The sequence below is a fragment of the Perca flavescens genome, chromosome 14 (genome assembly GCF_004354835.1).
Source record: "Perca flavescens isolate YP-PL-M2 chromosome 14, PFLA_1.0, whole genome shotgun sequence".
Lineage (NCBI taxonomy): Eukaryota > Metazoa > Chordata > Actinopteri > Perciformes > Percidae > Perca > Perca flavescens.
The window spans coordinates 10,923,274-10,945,926 of NC_041344.1; the positions used below are offsets into that span (position 1 = coordinate 10,923,274).

Genomic DNA, 22,653 nt, shown 5'->3' on the forward strand with positions numbered 1-22,653 from the left:
TATATTAATACAGTATGCCTTTAAGATGTCGCGTGCCACTAAAAGAGAGCCCGTGGGAGTGGTTACACAATATTTGAACACTGAACCTTTGCTCTTGGCATACTTTCGGTTGTCTTTTTTCATTTCTGATGTTAACGGTGTGACATGTAAACAGCTTTGTCCTAAAGTACTAGGCACTAGAAGCAGGCAGTTCAAGTGGAAGTGTGAACTTTATTTTGACAGTATTGGTATGGGTGTGTTCAAGTACTCCGTATTGGACTTCCTCTTAATTTGTGCGGGTCTGCTGTTCTTACTGCTCGACATAGCGCTGGATATATATGCTGTTGTGTCTTTCTACCAGGAAAAGGATTATGTGAGCCTCGGTATCCTGCTGCTACTTCTCGTGGGCTCGTCCTTTCTTGTTCAGGCCTACAGCTGGCTGTGGTACAGCTACGAGGACTTTGAGAGGCAGACGAAGGTTGAGAAATGCCTGAGCCTGTGCCAGCTCAAGATTCTTCATGTGTTCCAGCTGGGAATCTACTTCAGGTTGTGTTAGCCTTGTATACTAAAATAATCTTTGTGCTTTCAAAGTGCCTCAGCTGTTTTTCCTTCTGTTGTAGTAAGTGTTGGAAGCTGGATGTGAATGCAGGAACGGAGCCGGTTGTTTCATTTTACATGTCTCTTTATCTGTGAGCTCCACCCTCAGCTGTTCCTGAAAATAATTACGTTTACGGGAAATGCATGAATGAACAAGTAGAGGAATAGTCTGAATGGAACAATTGTGCCGTACTATCATACTGCACTGTAGCCCACTTTCAAACATGGGTGGTGTGAATAATATGTAATGTAGCATACAGAAAACAGTAACTTTTAAATAAGAAAACAGTACATTAAGGCATCTTCTGCTATTTTTCTGCAAATTTGATTAATGATGAAGGATATTTTAATATTATTTATGTGACCACAGTGACAGAAATACAGTAGTAGAAACATGAGTTATACCACAGTTTCCTTGTTTACAGCAGATCAGCTGATAAGAGTTTGGAGCACATTGTTATTCTGGTTTGGTTTGTTCGTAGCTCCTTTTTATGATAATAATATTTTTGTTTTGTGTGATGAGACTGCCAAAGAAATCAATATGAATGGCTTTTACATGATGTTTCAGTTGGTACAGCTGGTTATTATGTATAATATGTGGTCATTACAAAAGTTTTAACTGTTTGCTCTCGTCCAACAACTTTTCCTTCTCAGGCATGCAGGTGTCGTGGAGATGTCTGTACGCAGTTTCCTCAAGAAGAGGAATGACCCCGGGAGTATCGCCGTCTATCTGAGCCACGACCTGAGCATGCTGCGGCTCATAGAGACGTTTTCAGAGAGCGCCCCTCAGCTCGTCCTCATGCTCACCATCATTATGCGGCGCGGCGAGCTCGATCCTGTGACAGGTGCAGTGTGTTACTCTTGTCTCTACATCATGTCGTTTTGGGGGCAGAAACGTCAGTCGCCAAACTCAAACTTAGTCATGACTACAAGGCTCAAGCATGATTGTATCAAATTAGAAGTGTTGAAGTAAAAATGCTAAAGGTGGCTCTTTTAAAGATTACTCTGAATATCAGTTAAAAGGGTCATAACCTTCTTCTCTTTAAAGGGTCAGTTCAACCAAATTCATCAGTGGAACGTTACTTAGCACATTTTCTGTGTTGCACTTATGTGCCATTTAGATCTACTAAATGTATTACTTTATTTGAGTCTTTCCATTCTACTTGATAATCTGTATGGCCAGATACTAGTAGAGAGCAAATATGCTTTTCTGTAATTTTGGTGGACTGACCCTTTTAAAAAAAAAAGCCATCTTGAGGATTTCCCAAAGTTTAAAGTAATATCCTCTTACAGCACAATTGAAGGTTACACCAGTGGTGTAGTCTACATGATACGCAGGTACATGCAGTATATACCCACTAAGAAAGCTCCAGGATTTCCATATACCCATTTAAAAATGCCCAATGACACGCAACAACATACTTTCCATTAAATTTGATATATTTTGAATTGTCATCTGTAGTTTTCTTCTTCACATAGGCTAAATAAAAGGTATTTCCCCCGTAAATTGGTGCATAAAAGTGTGTCCGAATACAGGAAATGAAGTCGTTGATGCTCAAAAGTTCCCTGGGGGAGGACACCCTGAACCCCCACTATGGTATTTATTTATTTATTTATTTATTTATTTTTATTCGGGACAATGCACATTAATGAACAATCTAACATTTCTGTACAGACTGTAAATGAGCCAGGTTATAGCATAAATGCTAATTTTCACCTGTAGTCCCGAGGCAGGAAAACAACAACATGCAAGATAATGCAAAGCAAAAAATATGACAATATACAATATCAAACAAGGAACACATTATCACACATTCAGACAGATTAAATTACATCAGTAAAATTAGTCAAAATGATGACATAACTGGGAACTTTTAAGAAACAGTTTAAAGTGCTTTTTAAATGTGCAATAAGTTGGACATTCTCTAATATTCGTTGGGATGGTGTTCCAGAAATGACCTCCTCTGACAGACAGAACAGTTTGTCCAAAGGTAGTTTTTCTATGCGGGATCTCTATATCTCCTCTAAATGAGGCTCTGGTACAATAACCTCTGTCAGACCTCGCCCCCCCCTTCCCCAAATGCAGATTCTTGCCAATATACAGTACAGTATACCCACTACTATACATTAGACTACACCACTGGGTTACACTGTAATCTTTGTCTTGAATACATATTAAAAGATACAATCACACAGTTATAACTAATGGATGACATAACAAGATATAGCCTAACAGTCATATCATAAAACACAGATGCATGAATACATGTCATAACAAACATTTGTTTAAATTAAGTATAGGTAATCTGTATGAAAACCACATACTTGCATATAACAATCAATCACATTATTATGACTAATGGATGACATGTAAAAACATATAAGTCATATCAGAAAACAGATGCATGAATTAATTTTATAAGAAACATGTTTAGATCCCTGAGATGATAATAATAATAATAATAATAATAATAATAATAATAATAGAACTGTTGTCAATGATAATTAGTCTTGAAATTTACTTGAAATCATTTAGAGTAAAACTCTTTAACAGTAGGCTATGAGATTACACCACCCAGTTTGAATATATTAGCTGAATATGTTATTAATCACAACTTGAAAGATGACAATGACAGTCTGCAATCTGACAATTTACATTCTTGAGAAGGAAGCTAAACAATCTTGTACCTTGGTTTTAAGTATAGCTCATCTGTATCAAAACCCTGCATTATGTCCAAAGGCGTGAAATTTGCAGTATCGGCCAGACTGATCATTTCATACTCTTTAGTTTGATGTACAACATAGGCATAGAAATGATCATCAAAGTACTTAACTGTAAGAATTCTTACAAACATCAGGATAGACATGCCATCAGTCTGAGGTACGATGTGAACCATTTCTCGAAATAAAAGCTCTCCTTTGTTATCTGCTTTAAGAGGCATTACAGAGCCAGTTCTGTAAGTTTGGCCAAACACACTAACAGCATGGGTGACATAGACAGTGCTGTTCAAAGTATATTCAAAGTCTTTGGCTGATTTCAGATTTTTGAGCACAACATCTGCTTTCTTCAAAGAGCCAATAGTTACAGGATATGAGTTTGTAACAATCATTTTCTCAGAAAAAGGGTCACCTAACTTGAAGCTATACATTTGCTGAACCTGATGTTTATAACTCAGTGTTTTAGAAACATTTTTAAAGTTTCCAACTACACTACTGGTCAAAAGTTTTAGAACACCCCAATTTTTCCAGGTTTTTATTGAAATTCATGCAGTTCAATGTCTTATTGTACTCTGAAATGAAAGAACAAATAAATAATTGAAGTTAAAAAATAAATCATGGAATCAATTTATAAACCAAAATGTATTCTAAATTTTTGACTCATCAAAGTAGCCCCCTTTGGTAGATATAACAGCTGAACACACTCGTGGCATTCTTTCCACAATGGAAATCAAATATTCTTCAGAAAGTTCTTCCCAACTCTGTTGCAGAAGTTATACATTAGACTAAACAACTGGGTTACACTGTAATCTTCGTCTTTTCTAGAAGTTGAGTGCAACTTCAAAAATGGACTGAAGTTAAATGGTATTTGAGTCTTAATGCACTTAAATAGAGCTGTGCAGGAAAAGGCTACTCCAGAGTAGTATATGAAGTTACTTTCTACCCTTCACCAAGATGAAACCGCTTTTTACAATACTTCTCTGGTTGATTTACCGTTACATTGCAATCATGTCTGGACCTCATTCACTTATTCATTCTTCTTCTCCTCCTCAGTGTTGAAGGCCCTTGGGTCAGCCTCAGCCATCGCCTTCAGTGTGACCATGTACCACCGCTCCCTGCGCTCCTTCCTGCCCGACAAGATGAAGCAGGAGATGATTTCATCAGTGGTCTACTTTCTCTGGAACCTGTTTCTCATCTCGTCTCGCCTCACTGCACTCGCCCTCTTTGCCTCCATGCTGCCGTGCTTCATCTTCACCCACTTCTTTTGCTCTTGGGTGGTTTTATTCTTCTTCGTCTGGCAATCCAAGACGGACTTCATGAATAGCCCTTGCGGAGAATGGCTTTACCGAGCCACCGTGGGCCTCATTTGGTATTTTGACTGGTTTAATGTGGTCGAGGGGAGGACAAGGTACAGGACTATGCTCTATCATGGGTACATGCTCGTTGACATTTCACTCCTCTGCAGTTTGTGGTGCTGGAAGATGATAACAGAACCGCCTTATTTTGTAATTTCACCCCTGTATGCTGTCATCACTGCTGTCAGTGTGGTTGTAGTTTACATCCTTGGTCTCATATCAAAAATTATATATTATCAATGCTACCATCCAAACCTTGCTAAAGCGGAGTTGAAAGACGCATTTGTTGGAGATGAGGTAGACTTTCATATGTGCCAACCCAGTGACGAAGATGTTACAAATCGCAGCGGACTCAGCCCACCAGCACCCGACATCAAACACAATAAAAGAATGAGGAAGTTGGCCGAAAACTTCTACTCCTGACCTGCATCACTTGACATCCACCAGACACAAAAGGTTAGACTGAGTCATGCATACTTGACCAGCCTTATCAATCAAGATCATGGGGTTTTTTGGGACAGGAGCTTGACCTGCTTCCTGATTATCCATGGATTCAACCTCAGGTTCAAGTCAAGACTGCTGTATTCTCCTAAGTACTGTCTGCGCTGTATTAACTATATGTACCAATGCACATGAAGCTGTCAATCATTATTACCTCTGCCAAGTTTTCGGTTCAGTTTGCCCATTTGTTTGTTGCCTTGTTTGTCCGTCAGCAGGATTATGGGAAAAACTACTGGGCCGAATTTCATGAAACATGGTGGAAGGGTGTAGAATGGGCCAAACAACAACCCATTCAATTTTGGAGCGGATGCGAATAATGTGGCGGACACACAAAAGACTTTGATTTTATTTAAGACTGTGGCATTTGTTCTGCATTCATGTGTTGTCATAATAATCGCAAAAATGAGTTCCCAACTGAGAGAATTGAATTCCCTCTGCATTAACATTGTGAGATAGTGCATGCTTTGGTGGAGTTCTGCACCCTCCGCTTGCCATTGAAGTTTAATTAGTTTTAATTATAATTATTATTATTAACGCATTTATGTTCTGCCTGTATGAAAACATGCCTCGACAAGAACCAGATTTTATTGTAAATGTGTTAAAAAATATATTTATACCTGATGGCTTGTTAATATGTAATTGTAAAGTGGACATATTATGCTTTTCTGTATTTTCTGTTATATCTACAATGTTATGTCGGATTTTCATGTTAAACGTGGCCAAAACTTCAAATGAGGTAAATGTATTTTAGACAAATCCTCGTGAGCTAAAACATTCAGATTTCCAACTGTTATGAACGCTCCGGTTTCAACAGTTTTTTTCTACTCTGGGCTGAGTTTTATGCTGCTACACCACAGACATTAAAGAACATGAAGCATGGCTACACTTCATGCTGTCAGCATTACTAAAATTACTTTCTTTGGTTGAACTTTCTTTCCTTCTGTGATTGGCCATCTCCTCCAAGCATAGATATATCTGTGGACATATTATGCTTTTCTGTATTTTCTGTCATATCTACAATGTTATGTCGCAGTAGCTCCAGTTGTTACTAGTGAAACAAAACTGGAGCTCAGGGGAGATTCCAGGAAACACGCGGACCAATCAGAGCAGACTGGGCTTTGTGAAGAGCGTCTAATACTAGAGGGTGAGCAGCAGCCATGGGCAGTATGAGAAAGATAGTTTTTTTTAAACATTAAAGCATGTAAACATGTGCTAGTACGAACACAAAATACAAATATGAACATGAAAATGCTATATGATAATTTCCCTTTAAACTAACAAATAAAAAAGAAACTTTTTAAAAGTTTATTTACACTGTATTGAGTGTCTCAGGTACACAGGAGAACCTTACAGGACTGTGTTGAGCTACTGTGGTGGGGGGGGAGGAACTATTGAGTATTGTAATTAAATTAGCATTGATTATTATGATAGTGTTCAGTTTACAGGATCACATTCAGGCCCTCTACATGTCCCTATATGGCCTCCCAGGTCCTTGAAAATGAGATGAAATGCATAAAAAGAAAAAAACTAAACAGTATTTTAAAAATAAAAGTATTTGGCATTAGAAAGAAACAGAGGACACAAGAATATAGCCCCTTAAACATTGCAAGGTCATTATTTAACAGCCATGGTATACTTCAAAACAGACACGACATGCAGACAAAGTAAAGAAATAAACCAAAAACACATTGAACAAAAAAATGCAAAGTTTGCATATTTTCTCCCCACTCTATTGTGTGTCAGGACTGATAGATGAGCCCATTTTCCTTTAACTCACACTGAACAATCAAACATGCCTTTCACTTTAGTAATCTGACCTGCATTAAAAACACAATGTCTTATAGATGGTGATTGTCTCTAAGCGATGCCAAGCATTTCACAGCAACAAAATAAATGCAATCTCCTTTTCAAAAGGACGCAGAAATCGAATACAAAGCAGAGATTGTTTAAAGTGAGAGTTTCACGAGTAAATTTATGTAAAACACAAATGTATTGTCACTCCAAATTAAGATAGGTTTTCTTGAAAAACATTTTAACAGCAAATTAACTGTAAACCATCTTAAGCCCTTCACTAAAACTGCTTTCTTTAAACAATGAACATGAACAGTTTCTCCCCAAAATGGATACACTGTTTTCTAGTAGGCGGCCTTTGGAATACAGTGCAGACAGGGCAATCAAATAAAACCAAGACTAGTAACAAAACACTTAAAAAGTATTGAGTAAAAAAAAAAAAAAAAAAAAAAAGATAACACTTTGGATAACAATGCAGTGATAAATGTATCAAACAAATCTTACATATTTTAATTATATTATGCATACAGATGATGGTTAAAGGCACAATATAAATATGCAGTCACGCAAACAAAATACACAGAAATACACATTCTTAACGGTCAAGCTGCATGTGTGTGTAAATACGAAATCTTCTTCAGGCTCAGTATTGTTCAGTCGTAATCTCATACGGTCCAGGGAGGAAATCGATCGACCCCGGCGGCTTTTCTAACAGTCTACAAAATGAAAAAATCCCTTGAAATACAGTTAATGAGCAAAGTAGAAATGTATTGCACAGTCATTATCCTTTGTGGGGTTTTTTTCAACTCCAATTCGCCTTCAAGAGGTTTTGGGTTGTCATGTGGCTGAAAATTCTGAAAAGCTGTACAAGCAATCGTGATTAGTCTGCAAACTATTTTAATCGTTTAAAATAGCAATTTCTTAGAGCTAAAGTATCACAAAAGAATCACTGGTTTTGACGTGAATATTTGCTTGATTAAATATTTTTGGCTTTTAGACTGTTGGTTGGGTACAAGCGATTTAAAGATGTTACTTGAGGTTCTGGGAATTTTTACTATTATGTAAAAAAAACCAAAAAAAAACCAAAGAAGCCTGTTTTGACCAACAAACCCCAAACATATTTAGTTTATCATAATATAAGCCAAAGAAAACAGCAAATCCTTTTATTTGAGAAGCTGGAACAAGCTAATTCTTGGCATTTTTGCTTTAAAAATGACAATAAAGTCTCAAGATAGTCTGCATATTAATCCATAATGAGTAATTGTTAGTTGCAGCTCTTGTGTAAAACTAATACAAAGCTAAATCAATCAAAAACAATTTTTGGGAGAAAAACTAAGAAAACAGGTTGAGTAAAGTCTTTGGAAACAGAAGTATGCCATAAAAAAAACAAAATAGCAACTGATTTTGTAGAAACAACATGTAAGAGTAACAAAATGTAATTCTACTGACTAACAAGGTATTTGTTTACCTGGTTTTATCAAATTAGACAACTGCTTTGTGTATACTGCTCACCTCTTGTGATGACATGCTACAACAGTCTTCACTAAGAAAAGAGGAAACTTTTAAAATGAAACCTTAAGCAATTCTGATCCTCCTCAAAATGTATTAGCGGAGTCAGAGGGTGAGAGGTGAGAGCATGGACGGATAATGAGACCATGGGCCCCTGGGGACAACCCTGTAGCCTTGTGTCAAAGCAGTTTTCAGGTAATCACAGTTTTGTTAAATGGTTTATGGAGCTTGAGAAGTAGGAGACTTTTTTTTTTTTTTTCAACCCACATAAAGAAATATTTAACCCTTCCTTCAAATTCACCGAATTTGGACATCCGAGCTGCGTATCCCAAATCCCAAAAACATACCAATTCCAAGCAGGTTTTTTTCAGTATGTTGAGGTCTTCACACTAGAAATAAATCATACTCAAACCTTGAGGTGACCCCGAGTAGTCGAATATTCAATGTTTCGATTGAAGGAGCCCAATTCGACTGTCAATCTCATAGTCGAATCTTCGCAAAGGCGTATTATGAAACGAGGATCATGCCATGTCTTATTTTACATAGAATGACCCATTTTCTCCCAATAAGTTAATATACAGCCTACTATGATATAAATATCTTATTGCTGTAAATAAAAATGTGAAAAGAAAGAAGCTTTTATTAAATCTTTTTTTTTAAGTGCGCAAATAAATCCAGCCGCACCATGACAGATTTAAGTTTCACTTTCCATGATCCGCGATGACAGAATAGTATTTATTTGGGATTTGGGACACAGCTACTAAGGTCTTCATTGGACCCGTGCATTGTCTAACGACTACTGCTGGGGCAGGAAATGCACTTCTCATCTACTCGCCAAAGTGAAGTCCAACTCTACTGGAAAACTCCTGAGTCATTGAGAAATTGATCATCGGTGTTTTGGTTTATGTTTGGTGCGTCCCGATCTGCTTACTACCTCACAGGAAGGCTGGTTGAGTTTTGTGAGAAGTATGACTGGCGCCACATACATACTGACCACAGATCACACATACTAAAGAGGACCATACGTCTGCTGTTGCAACACAGTGGAAAGGTCAGGACAGCTGACTGGTGGTGTGGTTTGGTCGGGTCAGGAGGGGAGGTCATGACCAAATTACATATTTTTAACCCTCATCTAGTTCGTCATGTTAAATTCTGGGATTATGATATAATACTTTATGACTATCAGTAACTTCTGCAAATTGATGCTTTCATTTATCTGTATGAGTGCAAAACAAACCAAGAAAGAACTTCTTTTTTTCTTTTCTTTTTTAAACAAATTTGCTTTGATATTATTCTTTCAGTTAACACGGAGCCTAAATAAAAAGCCACAACAAAAAAGTAAAGAGAATGCCAGAAAACAACAATGGCCCTTTTGGTTGCTAAAAACCAAAGAAGAGACATACAAATTAGAGGGATCGGTTTCACTGCAAGAGACTTTTATACTTAAAAGAAAATGAGACCAAAGACTAGGGAAAAAATAAATGTGATTTCTTCCCTTCTGTGTCCAAATCAGTGCCAGTTTCAGCCGTGGTGAGTTTAGCTGCCGTAGAGGAGGGGAGTGCTGGGTGTGAGGAACCCTAACTCAGCCGAATGATGCATCCAGTCTGTTTCTCACAGTCAGCTCCGAGCCAAAGTCCACCTCGGTACGTTACCATCACACGTCACACATACGGAGTCATTAGTCGTCTTTGCGAGGGCAGATTTTCAAATATGCAAGTGTGTGTCGTTGAGGGGTTGTGGAGGCTTTTCTCACACAATGTCACTCCACAAAAATCAACAGGACGATTGACGACTACATTTTCCCTTTAGCGTGCGACATTCAATGCTGCCCTCCTTTACAAGAAGTCCAGTTCCAGCGCTTGGTGCAGGGACACGAGGTCGCCGTGAGTGGAGATCCGCCAGAAAGGCATATTGTGCTACGGATAGGGAGACAGACACGGGCAAAGAAACATAGCAGCATGTCAGAAACTAACATGGAGGAGAAGCAGGAAATGTAGTCCGACAGTTGGTAAAGCAAATGGATAAAACACTCGCTTGATAATCAGACTGGATTTCCATTTCATTTTTAATTATGTGGATAAACAAATCAAAGATGAAGCTGGCGATTCACGAGTCTGGAACCAGGCTGGTAAAACACGAGGCAACCGCCAAAGAGAAGCACCCCCTGGACTTGGATCTCTGCAGCATGAACATGCTGAGTGCTAACGTATTGTAACATTAAGTAACTTCAGTAAATGATCAACTGTCACGCTCCAGCTTCAGACTATTTTCCCATTATTTCTCTCGAAGCTTAACTTGTTAGTGTTACTGTTAAGTTTATGATTTACTAAACTTTTGACTCATGTTAACTTGTAAGCTCCTTCATCTGACGCGGACGCCTTTCTAAACAAACAAAGCGGGGAGCACAAAAAAAAGGCGGGGGTTAGGAGACATGAAAACGTAAAAAGGTTTACCTGTTTTGCTGCAAACTCCTCATCTCGACCATCCCCTATCACCACATAGGTCACTTTCTTCCCAAAGCGAGAGACGATCCTCTCGAAGCAACTCTCTTTCCCTGCATGAACGGAAACCACAGAGAAAATAAAGCATTACAAAGAAACCGGATTTCCTCCTCCGTCACAGAAGAGAAGAACTAATTGTACTTTTTTTTTTTTTTTTTTTTTTCTTCATACAAACCTATTTTAGTGGCACTGTAGATGTTCTCGATGGGGAAGACATCTCCCAGGCCGTAGAGCAGCACCTTTGCCAGAGCTGGAACCAGCTGAGTGGTAGTGACCAACACATTCATACACTTCCCCCTGTTGGTTGAATATCACATACATACATATACATGCATAAATATGGGCTCAAAGATGAAAAATAGCTTAATCAGGGCAAAGACTTACAAAATCCTGCACTGATGTTGAGCCAGTTTTAGCTAAATAAAACATGAACTTTAAAGACTTCTCTAAAAAGATTCAGCACAGGAAAGTCCCAGACAAGCGTATACTTCTATCCTTTTAAACAGCATTTAGCACCATCTTCTCAATAAACAGTGCCTTTTAAACCCCCAACTCACTCATTTTGGTTACTACGAGAAACCTGTTGATGGCAATGTTAATAAAGTCGTCACCTTGATGTAATTATTCACATTTATTCACGAGAGCACACTTTACTCAACTTGCTGCAGAGTATATGGCCTAAAAGATTCTCTGAAAATAATAACCTCTGCTCAGACCTGGACTGGATGAGCAGCAGAGACTTGAGGGCTGTGCTGAGCCATGCGTCCGTAACGTTCTCGATGTCAGACTGAAGCTGGAGAAGCAGCTCCCTCTTCATAGGACTCAACAGGCCTGAAAGAGACAACATGCAGTAGGGATACAACCTCAATACCACAAAATGTAGATACCATTATCAGTGTACAGAGAAAAACACGTAACTTTAACACCAGTATTCATCTTGATAACACGCAAAAAACACGCAAATAACACGCAAAAAATGGCATACGAATTTGCGTGTCATACATACGCCGCTTCTTGAGATCAGTCTGATATTTAAAAATAGCCAAATGATGGCAGACGCACACACAAACACAAACAGACAGCCCTCTGTTTATTTTGGCCACTGGGCTCAAACATTAACTTGTTTGTTTGACACAGTGCACACAGCGTTTACTTCCTTTTGCCTTTTGGATCATGGACTGTGTAACTAGTTTTACAGTCGCCAAACAGGTTATAATTCACATGATGGTCAAGTGCGCCAAGGTTTCTTCTTAGGAAGACAAACACAGCAGAAACACGCAATTCAAAGCAGAATAAATAGGAGCGGAAATGGGGGACTACCGATGAAAATTAGCACTTTTGAGCTAACTCGGGCACATTTACGTTGTTTTAATGTTGATTAATATTCACTGTCCCCTTTCAAATAAAGAAATCGAAAGAAGAAGAGCTTCTGAACACTTTTAATGACTTGACATCTTTTTACTTCAACTAAAAGACGGTTTCCAGGAGGCCCCGTTGTATTCTTGAAAAGAAAAAAGCAGCAGTAGTAGGGCTGGGCGATATGGACCAAAAGTCATATCCGATATATTTTGGCTGACTATCGATATACGATATATATCCCCATATTTTTTTCCGCAAAGTGAGAGCAGTTCAGTCAAAGTCCAAGCCAAATATGACATGTCACAAATAGTTTCATAGAAACCGGCTATTTCAGTAATTACAGTTGCAAAATCAAATGAATAAATAATAAACAGGTTATATATATCTATACAAAATATCTTCACACTTAGATTTTTGATAAATAATCATCAGTAATGTGGATATAATGACTAAGTGGGTAAAGGCAAATAATAGAACAGTTACAACAGTCTGATAAGTTCAGAAAATGACATCACTTTACTGTAATGCAGCCTTTAAAACCAGGAAAAGACACTTATGCCATATTACGATATCCAAAATCTAAGACGATATCTAGTCTCATCTCACGATATTGATATAATATCGATATATCGCCCAGCCCTAAGCAGTAGCCTACCCCATAGATTTTTCCACGTGCGCCTTTGACTCACCTCCAACATTCCCTTTATAGTTATTGTAAATCTCTTTTAGCCGACGGTAGCGAAAGGCCAGTTTCCGCATCCACTCCACCCCTCCCTGGACTCCAGTGGTGGTTCCTGAGGCCCCTCCACCACTGGAACCATTAAAGCCATCCGCCAAGAAGTTGTAGTTACTAAAGTAGGAAGAAAAAAACTTTGTTTAAATGATGGGGGGGTCTGCTTTCCAGTCATGATGTTGAAGTCTGAAAGGAGTATAAATAAATAGTATGTGCGTGATGAGGCAGTTATTGTACTGTATATTTTGCGTTAGTTACAGATATAACGCACCTCAGGTCCTGTCCGTTGTCATCAGAGACAACATCCTCAACATGGACTTGATCACATTCCTTAAAGAAAACACAAAGAAAACCAGTTCTTGCCTAATTGTGTATTTGTTACCCAAACTTGTAAAAAGACAACACCCATGTACAGTTGGGATCATAAAATATAAATATTCATAAGTTGAAGATAATGGATCTTTGCAACAGGCTATAAGCTCCTGTTTGTTTGACTTTGAAAACACCCGGGGCTGAAAGAACCTCCTTTAGGTAGCCTATGCTGGCTGCAACAAGTTTAATTAGTGTAGTTTTTCTGGTTTTTGATCATCTCCACTCTTTTCTAAGGAACATCCTTCTACTACTAATAGATTTCTCCAGAACTCAGGGAGCTTAATTAGATCAAGGAATTTATTCTGCAACTTATTTACGACTGTCAAAAAAATAGGGGAGGCTTTCCATTAATCATCCAGTTCGTCTGGTTTGTACCAGCTGCTGTGTGCGACAGAAAAAAACTGACAACTCCTTTCCTGCCATGGCTACAGCAGTCTGAATGTATCTCTGTACCTCCAGGTCATTGAAGAAAAGGTGGGTGTCTGCCAGCTCAAAGATCAGCTCCTCCATCTGCAAACCCAAGTTCAGCACTGTGGCTGGGTCCTGAACAAACGCAACACAGAGCCACCATCAATCTTTTATACGATAAACAAGGTCAGACTCTTTCATTTTATGTTGTGAGCTCAATCGGTCAAGCTGATTTACAGAAACCAACCTTGCCAAACTTCTGTGCGTAGGAGCCAGTGAGAAGTGAGTGGAATATAATAATGGTCTCATCCAGATCCCAAAGGAAAATGCGCTAAAAAGAGCAGGGAAAAATTATTTCACATTACTTTGCATTCTAAAAATAGTTGTATCTTTCTTTTATTTTTTTACAACTAAATCCTATTAACTTTTTTCATGTAGTTAGTCTTTACATCAGTGGCCTCCAGGTTAGAGAGACCACATGAGTTGTTGAGTTTAACTTTGTCTTAAACTCTAAAATGCTGCTAAGCTAATAACAGGCCAACAAGCCCTTAATGTTTTGTTTATGTGTGCAAAGATACGTAAACAGCTGACTTGGTTACCTCCAGGTCACTGTCAGCAGGTGGGGAGCTATCAGACCTGCGGCCCTTCCCTTTGGCTTTGCCTACAGAGTTCCTACGTCCAACCTCGTCGTGATCCCTGGCTCCGGCGGGGAGAGACACACTGGTAGGAAGGGCTGCACCTGCTGGGAGGTTCTCTGGTGGGGACGCATCTTAATACACGAAGGTCAGAAATGAGTACACGAATAAGTTTCTTCTGCTATGACTCAAGCTAGTACAATGATCACAGATCCAAAGTCTTAGGGCAGTGAATGCTGCTGAACATACAATAATATGAATCCAAGAACTGAAGTTACCTCTGGGAGGCAGTCCAGCTGAGGCAGCCTGCTCCGACTTCACAGCTGAATATCCGGCCACTCCCACACCGGCGCCGTGGTCATCGCTGCTGGGCAGCCCGGCCGGCACGTAGCTGGGAGGCAGAGGGTAGTACTGAGAGAACTGACCCTGTCCCAGAGAGTTGTAGCTGCTAAATTCCTGGAGAAATGAAAACAAACAAAAAACAATTGTGATCAACAGGAGAAGGGTGGTGGAAAAAAGAGCCAAGTGGGGCGGTCTGACTAACATGCAGAAACAATCTCCAGCTTCCAAACACTTTCCATATCATTCACCATAACTGTGATGAACTCAGGTTCTGTGTCAATGAGCAAGTTAAGCCCAACCCCAGGGATGGAGACTTAGATAAAAGGATCCTCCGGGCATGAAAATGTAACACACAGAGACAGTTTTGGTCGTCATTTCTTTGAGGAACACTAACATACTCCTTACCTGGTGGGCCACTGTGTTGGAGGTTGTGGTAGCAGCCGTAGCTGAAGGGATGCTGGAGTACACACTGGATGTTGTAAAGCTTGAGCCTGGAGACAGAAAATGCTATACTAAAACAGTGCCAGAGGAAAATAAAAAGTGGTTCTACACAGTATTGGAGGTGATTAACAACAAAAGAGGAAGACAGAGCTGTGCCAGTGCAAGAGCTCCTTTATTTTTCCAGTGCTCGTCATATTTGCAGAGAGTGTGACAGTGTTATTTTGTGAGACAGAGTGAGGTTGCAGCTTGCCTTGGCTTGGGTATGAGTAGTGCAGCTGGCCTGGCTGGGTTGAGGTATATGCGTTGCTGAAGCAGAGAAACCCAGACTGGCCACCAGAGGGCGCCTCAGGCAGCCCTGTCTCTGTTTTAATGCCTGGCCACATAGCACCTGAAGATGAAAGAGAGCAAGGGAAGCAGAAAAATGAAAGAGGTAGCGAAGAGGAGTGGATAATTGAAGATGGGGCCAAGTTAAGAAACCAGGTCCTTCAGTCAAGATGTGGATGTTTAAGCAGAGATCAAAAGCAAATTGATTCCACAGCGCAAAAGCACAGTAAGGCCTCTAAAGCAAAGTAACAAAAGGTTTGATACTAGGTTTTTAGTGAGCAGTGTTAAAATAGGCTGTTAAGAGTAGGAGCGGGGACTAACCAAAGGGCGGGAGGCCGTAGTTCTGGCCTGTCTGGAGGAAGGCCGAGTATGCAGTGGACTGGGCCAGAGGAGGAAAGGCCACCTGGCTGGTGTACGATGTCACTTCTGGGCTGTAAGAAAGAAAATCGATATCTGCATCACATAACGGCTACGCTGCACGTGCACCAAGTAAAACTAGAGATCTACTATCAGGTGTTTGTTTTTTTGGGTTGGCACCCAAGCAACAAAATAACAGTATACCCAATATACATGATAAACAACAAAATGCTTTGTGCAGTGTACTCACTTGCTTCCTTGATAAACCTGTTGGGTGTATTCAGATGTTGCCGTTGAGTCTGTGGCTGTTAAAAAGACAACACGGCTTCAGATTGACATACAGTACCAGTCAAAAGTTTGGACAGGTTTTCTCACTCACTCGAATGGGAAAGCATGTCCAAACTTTGGATTGGTATTGTATAAGAGCAGCATTATTCAGTTAGGACCTTTTAATGTACATTGTTTAGAACTGAGACAGGGTTTCTGTTCGTACCAGGATGTGCATAGGAGTTCATGGAGTCACCGCATGCTCGAGGTGCTGCCCCTCTGTCTGCGTCTGAATGCTCCTGATCACCTGCAATAAAAACATGTCAGTATCTTCCAGGGACACTGCAGCGGGTGTGGTCATATTATCTACATACCTGGATCAAGTTGGCCTGTGGACAGGGCAGAGTAAGAGCTTTCCTGCTCTGAAGAACCCAACACAGCAGATGGACTCCCATCGTCACCTAAATCACTGGGAGAGCATTAAGAATCCATTACAGTTTCTTCTGTCAGCCAACAGCCATATAAAAAAGGTAAATCTCGCTAAAACAATGAGATAACAATCACACACACACAAAAAAAGACATAGTTCCAGTCTATTCAAAACTCAACGTGATATCATGACTTTGCGTAAACATACATGCCCACTAACCGAAAGCCAAGTGCCGTGTTATCTGTAAGCATTTTGAGCTATCCGCGTGTATGTCTCCGCTGTATACAGCGGACGTAAACATACACGCCACTTGGCATGTTATCGCAAGAAGAAAGCGACGGTTGAGTTTAGGAAACGTGACAGTCCTGCGTTCTACCCATCCACCACCCCGTCCAACCTCCCTACGCGGGCTTTCATACTACTCGCTACGGCGTCAATTCACACGCGATCGCAAGGTAACGTAAGTCAATGGAGGCCAAACGGCGTTGATAAACACACGCTAAAAAGCGAGTAGGCGTCTTGATAACACGCCAATAATGGCATACAAATTGGCGTGTCATACATACGCCATTTCATGAGATCAGTCTGGAAAACTCAACATTTGTTCTTCAGAGTTTTCCATCACAGTCTGTAAGCAGCAATATAAAGAGCAGAAACAGATCTAAAATCAGTGAAGACCCACCTTGGCTCCTTCTCCAGTCCACTGTCCATCTCCAGCTTGGCCTTCTTTGTCTGCAAACGCACAAAAAGAATTTCAAAGAAAAGGTTTTTCGCCATAATTCTATTTTCTCTGCTGCTTCAGGATTGTGATGTGCACCTTTTCTTCCCCAATATAATGTACTGAAGTGTTTGCACAAATACTGCAGCTACAGCGGATAGTATATTGTTCAATTTACAGAGTAAAAACAATTAGTAAACTATGAATACCAATTTAAAGCTTTTTAATCTATAATATAATTGTTTCATTTCAACTTCTTCAATCAAAGAAATGTGAAATATGCCTTTCACAAATTACAAGAACCAATAAAAATTTTTTAAAAAGTGCTGAATTTAGCTGACCAGCATTTAAAAACCACAAGGTTAATCAATCAATTTATAAGGGTGTGCAAAAGAGTGACCGTACAGTTTCATCTTAAAACCGATTTGTAATGGCAGTTATTGAGGCAAACTCTTCCCCTCGTGCTCTGTGTTGGCATCATCGTGTTCCCACTCACCGGCAGCTCCTGCGAGTCATCCATCTCTGCAGCGGAGCGACCCGACATGTCTGCACGCACAGCCTACTCTCTGCTCCTGGAAAGCGTGTCCGGACCCTGCTTCACACAACCACAGGAGCGAAAAACACATAGACACAGAATAAATGGGGGGGGGGGGGGTTATGCCTTATGTAGTTTGACGCGTGACTCTCCCCTCCCCTTTGTCCCATAAGCCCTCATCGATGCGTCCCTCGACCCCCCCCACTATCACAGGGGTAATCAGCAGGGAGGTGGTGCCATGGGGCACTGTGAAGAAATAACTAATCTCCCGCATCAGACCTGCAGGTGAGGTACATGTGGCACTGACGTTGTGTAATGTCCCCACCACGCTTGTGTTTACTGTGGGATTAAGGAAGCGTGCCACTTTACATGTTACCTAACCTTCATTCAATGAAAACATATTCTCTAGAAGCATTAGCTGCTCAGGTGCAAGCTGTCGTATCAATAGATGCTCCAAGGTGATAAGATCTAACCTCGTTTTGTCCCCTGATCGCTCAACTGGCCTTTCCCCCCCGTGGCTGGAGAGATGGAACATTTATCTAATCAAGCATGTTTGAAGCATGTCATCTTATGCAAGATATAGGCCTATGTAAGTGAAATCAAAACAGGATTACATTCGCAAAACAGGATTACAGTTGCAAGATATAGACCTATTTAAGTGAAATCAAAACAGGATTACAGTCGAAGGGAAATAACGCCACTGGATGATGTACTGATAAGTTAACCCACATACTTATATTTTAGATATTCAAACACAGCCCGCATAACTCCAAATAGCTGTAAGATCTCAAAAAGTCAAAAAGAATAAGATCTACATTTTCTCAGCTGCACTGGCCCCAAAACATTATGTTCTCAGCTGCTTTTTAACAAATCTTTGCCAATTTATCAAACCAGAGACTCCCAGTCAGTCTGTCTGTCTGTCTGTCTGTCTGGTTTTTTTTCTGGCTGATTTGACAAACTTGAATTAATCAAAGCCACCGTCCCTCAGGCTGTTGCCAACGGTTAAAAAAAACCCCCCGCTCAGTCACTTCTCCTCTGCCAGCATTACAACAACACTGGTGTTGAATAGCGCTACCCGATGAACAACGTCGCCCCGATACAGGATCCTTCTCTGCTTCAAGCGATTGCTGTCTTTTCCCAGAGTGGAGTATCAGGTTTAGGGGACACCACAGACCAGGGAAAATCCGTTAAGCAGTGGCTTTGGGCGCTTAACCAGTGTTTTCCCTAGGTCTGCAGAAGACTTAGATGCACATATTTGGCGGGGGGTTTAGGTGTCCTTCCTTTAAGAAAATGTGACGTTTTTCAATTTAAAATAATTGTAATTTGACATTATTTTGGACCATAATTATTACTATATATGTGCCTAAAACGCTGGAAAAGCTAGAGCAGATAATAAATAAAACTGGGGACCAACTACAATCATTAGATCTGTAAAAAGTCATTAAGTTAGTTTTGATGCTCACATTGATTTTACATTCATTCAGCTTAGGTGGTGCCCAAAATGGCTTGAATGCTGCTAGTAGGGAAAACCCTGGCTTAACTAAACATCTAATGTTGTACTGGACTTGACTTGGAATAGATTGTCATTTATTTGACAAAATAAGTCAGAAACATAGTTGACGGGTTGTGTAATTTCCTGATATTTTCCTTAAAAAAAAATTCTGGAAAGAGATATGTAATTTGTTACTGATTATATTGGAACATTGACAGTATTCTGAAACTGTTGTTTGAGTTTATAAGAAGTCAGAGCTATTTCCTTATAAGAACTGTTCAAAGGCTAATGTCTAGAAATACTCAATGTTTAATTGGTTGCTTGCCTACAAAGAAATCTTACATTTTGGCATTTATAGCTGACCTGAAATACTAATACGTAAGAGTACCACCTGATCACTGTATCCATTGTCCCTACATATAGTCTTTTCCAGAAATCTTCCTATGAATTTACAGTCACATTTGTTCCTTTCTAAGAAAATATTGGACCTATACAAAAACGCATTATCAGAAGGGCTTCATATGACTTTTGTACTTTAGTTACATATAAATCTAAAAAGGAGGCACGGTAGTTTGGTTCCAATAGCTTTCTTGTGAGATTTAATTTATTTCTTATTGTTAGCAGATTACAAATACATCTCTGATGCAGACAAATACTTTCGAGACCTCTGTGCCAACACTGGTTTGCTATGATAATACCATGTCTTCAGTACCGTTTTTCCTGCACACTGCAAATGAACACAGTTTGGTAGAGATCCTGGCACAGCACAACATCAACTCAAGGTAAAGCTCCTATCCATGTAACCTGCAAACGTTAGCCGACAACAGTTACGTAGCTGAATTCAGCAAATAACCCAGCCGAGGACAGTTTGCTGTGAAGGTGAAATCTGACATCAGACTAATTCCTGTAACACATAAGCTCGTTTATCTTTATTTAAAACACAGAAAGGTTTAAACATAATCTGCACAGTCAACACATGAAGCTGGATACGGGCAATATAACACTGATACTGTAAGCAACTACAACAGGCACTAATTAAGCGTTGCAACCCAGCATTTAGACGCCATCGTGCAGCTTACCAACGTTAGCAGACAGTCGCTATATTTACGCGCTTTACCATCAATTCTAATAGAAATAACTGTGTCATCCGCTGTCTATTTTACATGCATACTAGCTAACTTGTCAAGGGTCAAAATTGGTTAAATAATTAAGCTGGCTGTGAGTTACTTAGTTTTTCCCGGGCATTAAAGTTTTTCGCACCAGAAATTAATCGGGACCAGCAGCCATTGGAGTGGGTATTGAAATGGCATCGTGTGAAAGCGTTCACTCCCGCTGCACCCAACTGCGAAGCTGATCGCAACACAAACATCCCTGACACACCAAAACGATCAACCCTAGTCTTACCATTGAAGGAGTGAATGAGACACGCTTTTATTTAAGCGTCTTCAATTGAATCCACAGTGTCAAGCTTTGTCTGTTGTTAGGGAGCAATATTTTGCAGGAAGTTTTCGTCGTTGTGCCTACTGCGCATGTGCAAAAATTGTTCATTCACAGGAGTCCTTCCTTTGGCGCGACGGGGGACGACAGGTGTGGCGCTGTTGGTCAACACAGGTGAGAGAAAAGACAGCAAACATTTGTTATTTTAATAGATACAGCCTCTACAAATGTTGTCAGGGTGTGTTACTTCTTATGGATGCACGTATGTCACAACAACTTGAAGAACATGTGTAGAAAATAGTTAAATTAATGAGTTGTTTAATTTTAAGATAGCTCAGTTCATGTGGTGGAATGTGGGCTAACTAAGTAGCTACACTTACTCAAGTACAATTTTGAGGTACTTTGCTTTATTATTTTTATTTTCTGCTGCTTTATACTTCTGCTCTATGCCAGCTATTCTCTGGTTCCAGCTGTTTTCCTTTGTCTTATGTGGAAATAACTGAATATCGTTGGGGTTTGGGCTGTTGGATAAAACAAGACAAATGAAGATGCGACATTGAGCTTAAGTAATTGCTGATGTGCTTTTATTTTATATAATTTCATAGACCAGCCGATAATCGGTTGACAAAGAAATACTTTAATAGTTGTATTATGTAACTTATTCAGAAAGTACTGTGTTAAAGAAGCATCAAAAGCATTACAAACAAAAGCAGCACAAGTGTAATGAATTTGGAGAATTTATTTGCCATTTCTGACACAGATTACACAATTCAATATTTCAGTTGATCATGTAAATTGTATACAGTAGCAGTGCCATGTAAATAAATATACATAAAAAATACAAAACAGAAAAGTAATGCTTCCAAATATGGAAGAAGTGATCTAGAACTGTGTGCCTTACTTTTTTTATTTTTCAGCAGGCTTGAAAATACACTCTCTCAAACGGCTAAAATGTGGAGACTCAGTGAACAATATCTGAGTAAAGATCCTCTCTTAATAACTTAATGAATATCAGATCATAAATTACAACGTACACTTCTGCTAAAGAGATAAAATCATAATTATTCTTTTGGACATAACAAGATTTCATTGCACTTTCCAGAACCGTATTATGCAGTAGGCCAGTGACTACACGGTTAGTGGAAAGCCAGCGTCTGCTCCACCTAGTGGTTCTTTCTTCAAGTTAATGAAGCACTTTTCTTTTTCTTTTTTTTTTATAAACAGAATATTTTCTAGAAAAGGGACCCAGAGGTTTAGGGAAAAGAGAGATGTACATACAGTAAATATGGATCAGGCCGCCTTGGACAGGCACAAGACATTCACAGTTCTTCTCTATATGATGCATAAATACAAAAACGTGTAACCACAGATTCTATAGTTCGTCTGGAGTGTTTGCAATAAAACAGCAATCACTTCAACTTAAAAGAAGTTTGATATACAGTGTGTGCTATCATTGATGTGGGCCTGTTATTGCTGGTTGAACTCTGTATCGCACTCTCCTGATCAAACAGAGAAGACTTTCATAAACCGTAGATATAGATTAACACAGTCACTGGTTGTAAATGAAAAGGAGTTGGAAAACCAAAAATAGAATATATTGCCATACAGGAAATATTACTAATTTATAATAACTAATTTATATGATATGCCGAACTTTTCTTAAAGGAAAGAGTGAATGTTTGTAGTTAAAACATGGAAAACCTTTTGGTTTTGCAATAAAATACATATAAGTTTTTTCTTCTACACAGTAAAGTAAAACTTTGATCTTCAGTTTTTGAGGACAAGCCGGTCAAAAAAAGATTGTGTTAAAGCATACCATAGTTAACTGTTTGGTCCAAGTATCACTATTAGT

At 39.5% G+C, this 22,653-nt stretch overlaps 2 protein-coding genes and 1 long non-coding RNA gene across 8 annotated transcripts in view; 2 read left to right on the top strand and 1 right to left on the bottom strand.

Annotated features, from left to right (window-relative positions):
* The first annotated feature begins 49 nt into the window (after positions 1-49).
* LOC114567575 (XK-related protein 8) lies at positions 50-6,063 on the top strand. Its single transcript, XM_028596631.1, has 3 exons — positions 50-525; positions 1,231-1,421; positions 4,348-6,063. Exons 1-3 carry the CDS (start codon positions 230-232, stop codon positions 5,070-5,072), a joined length of 1,212 nt encoding a protein of 403 aa, XP_028452432.1. The 5' UTR covers positions 50-229; the 3' UTR covers positions 5,073-6,063.
* Positions 6,064-6,441: 378 nt separating this feature from the next.
* eya3 (EYA transcriptional coactivator and phosphatase 3) lies at positions 6,442-20,956 on the bottom strand. Of its 5 annotated transcripts, none has more exons than XM_028596617.1 (19): positions 20,769-20,956; positions 17,834-17,932; positions 17,302-17,351; positions 16,564-16,658; positions 16,416-16,496; positions 16,173-16,227; positions 15,887-15,996; positions 15,492-15,629; positions 15,206-15,291; positions 14,737-14,914; positions 14,423-14,592; positions 14,071-14,154; positions 13,869-13,958; positions 13,315-13,373; positions 13,000-13,160; positions 11,656-11,782; positions 11,127-11,248; positions 10,904-11,004; positions 6,442-10,366 (listed from the first exon to the last, which is right to left on the bottom strand). In XM_028596617.1, exons 2-19 carry the CDS (start codon positions 17,879-17,881, stop codon positions 10,286-10,288), a joined length of 1,836 nt encoding a protein of 611 aa, XP_028452418.1. In that variant the 5' UTR covers positions 17,882-17,932; positions 20,769-20,956; the 3' UTR covers positions 6,442-10,285. The 5 variants fall into 5 exon arrangements, with proteins under 5 accessions (XP_028452418.1, XP_028452417.1, XP_028452420.1 ...); XM_028596616.1 differs by having other exon boundaries at positions 17,834-17,929; positions 20,769-20,955; XM_028596619.1 differs by having other exon boundaries at positions 11,668-11,782; positions 17,834-17,929; positions 20,769-20,954.
* Positions 20,881-22,653, top strand: part of LOC114567581 (uncharacterized) — a 31,935-nt gene continuing 30,162 nt past the window's right edge. For both annotated transcript variants that reach the window (XR_003694201.1, XR_003694200.1), the window contains exon 1: positions 20,881-20,975. This is a non-coding gene — a long non-coding RNA (uncharacterized LOC114567581). The remainder of the gene's footprint in view (positions 20,976-22,653) is intronic.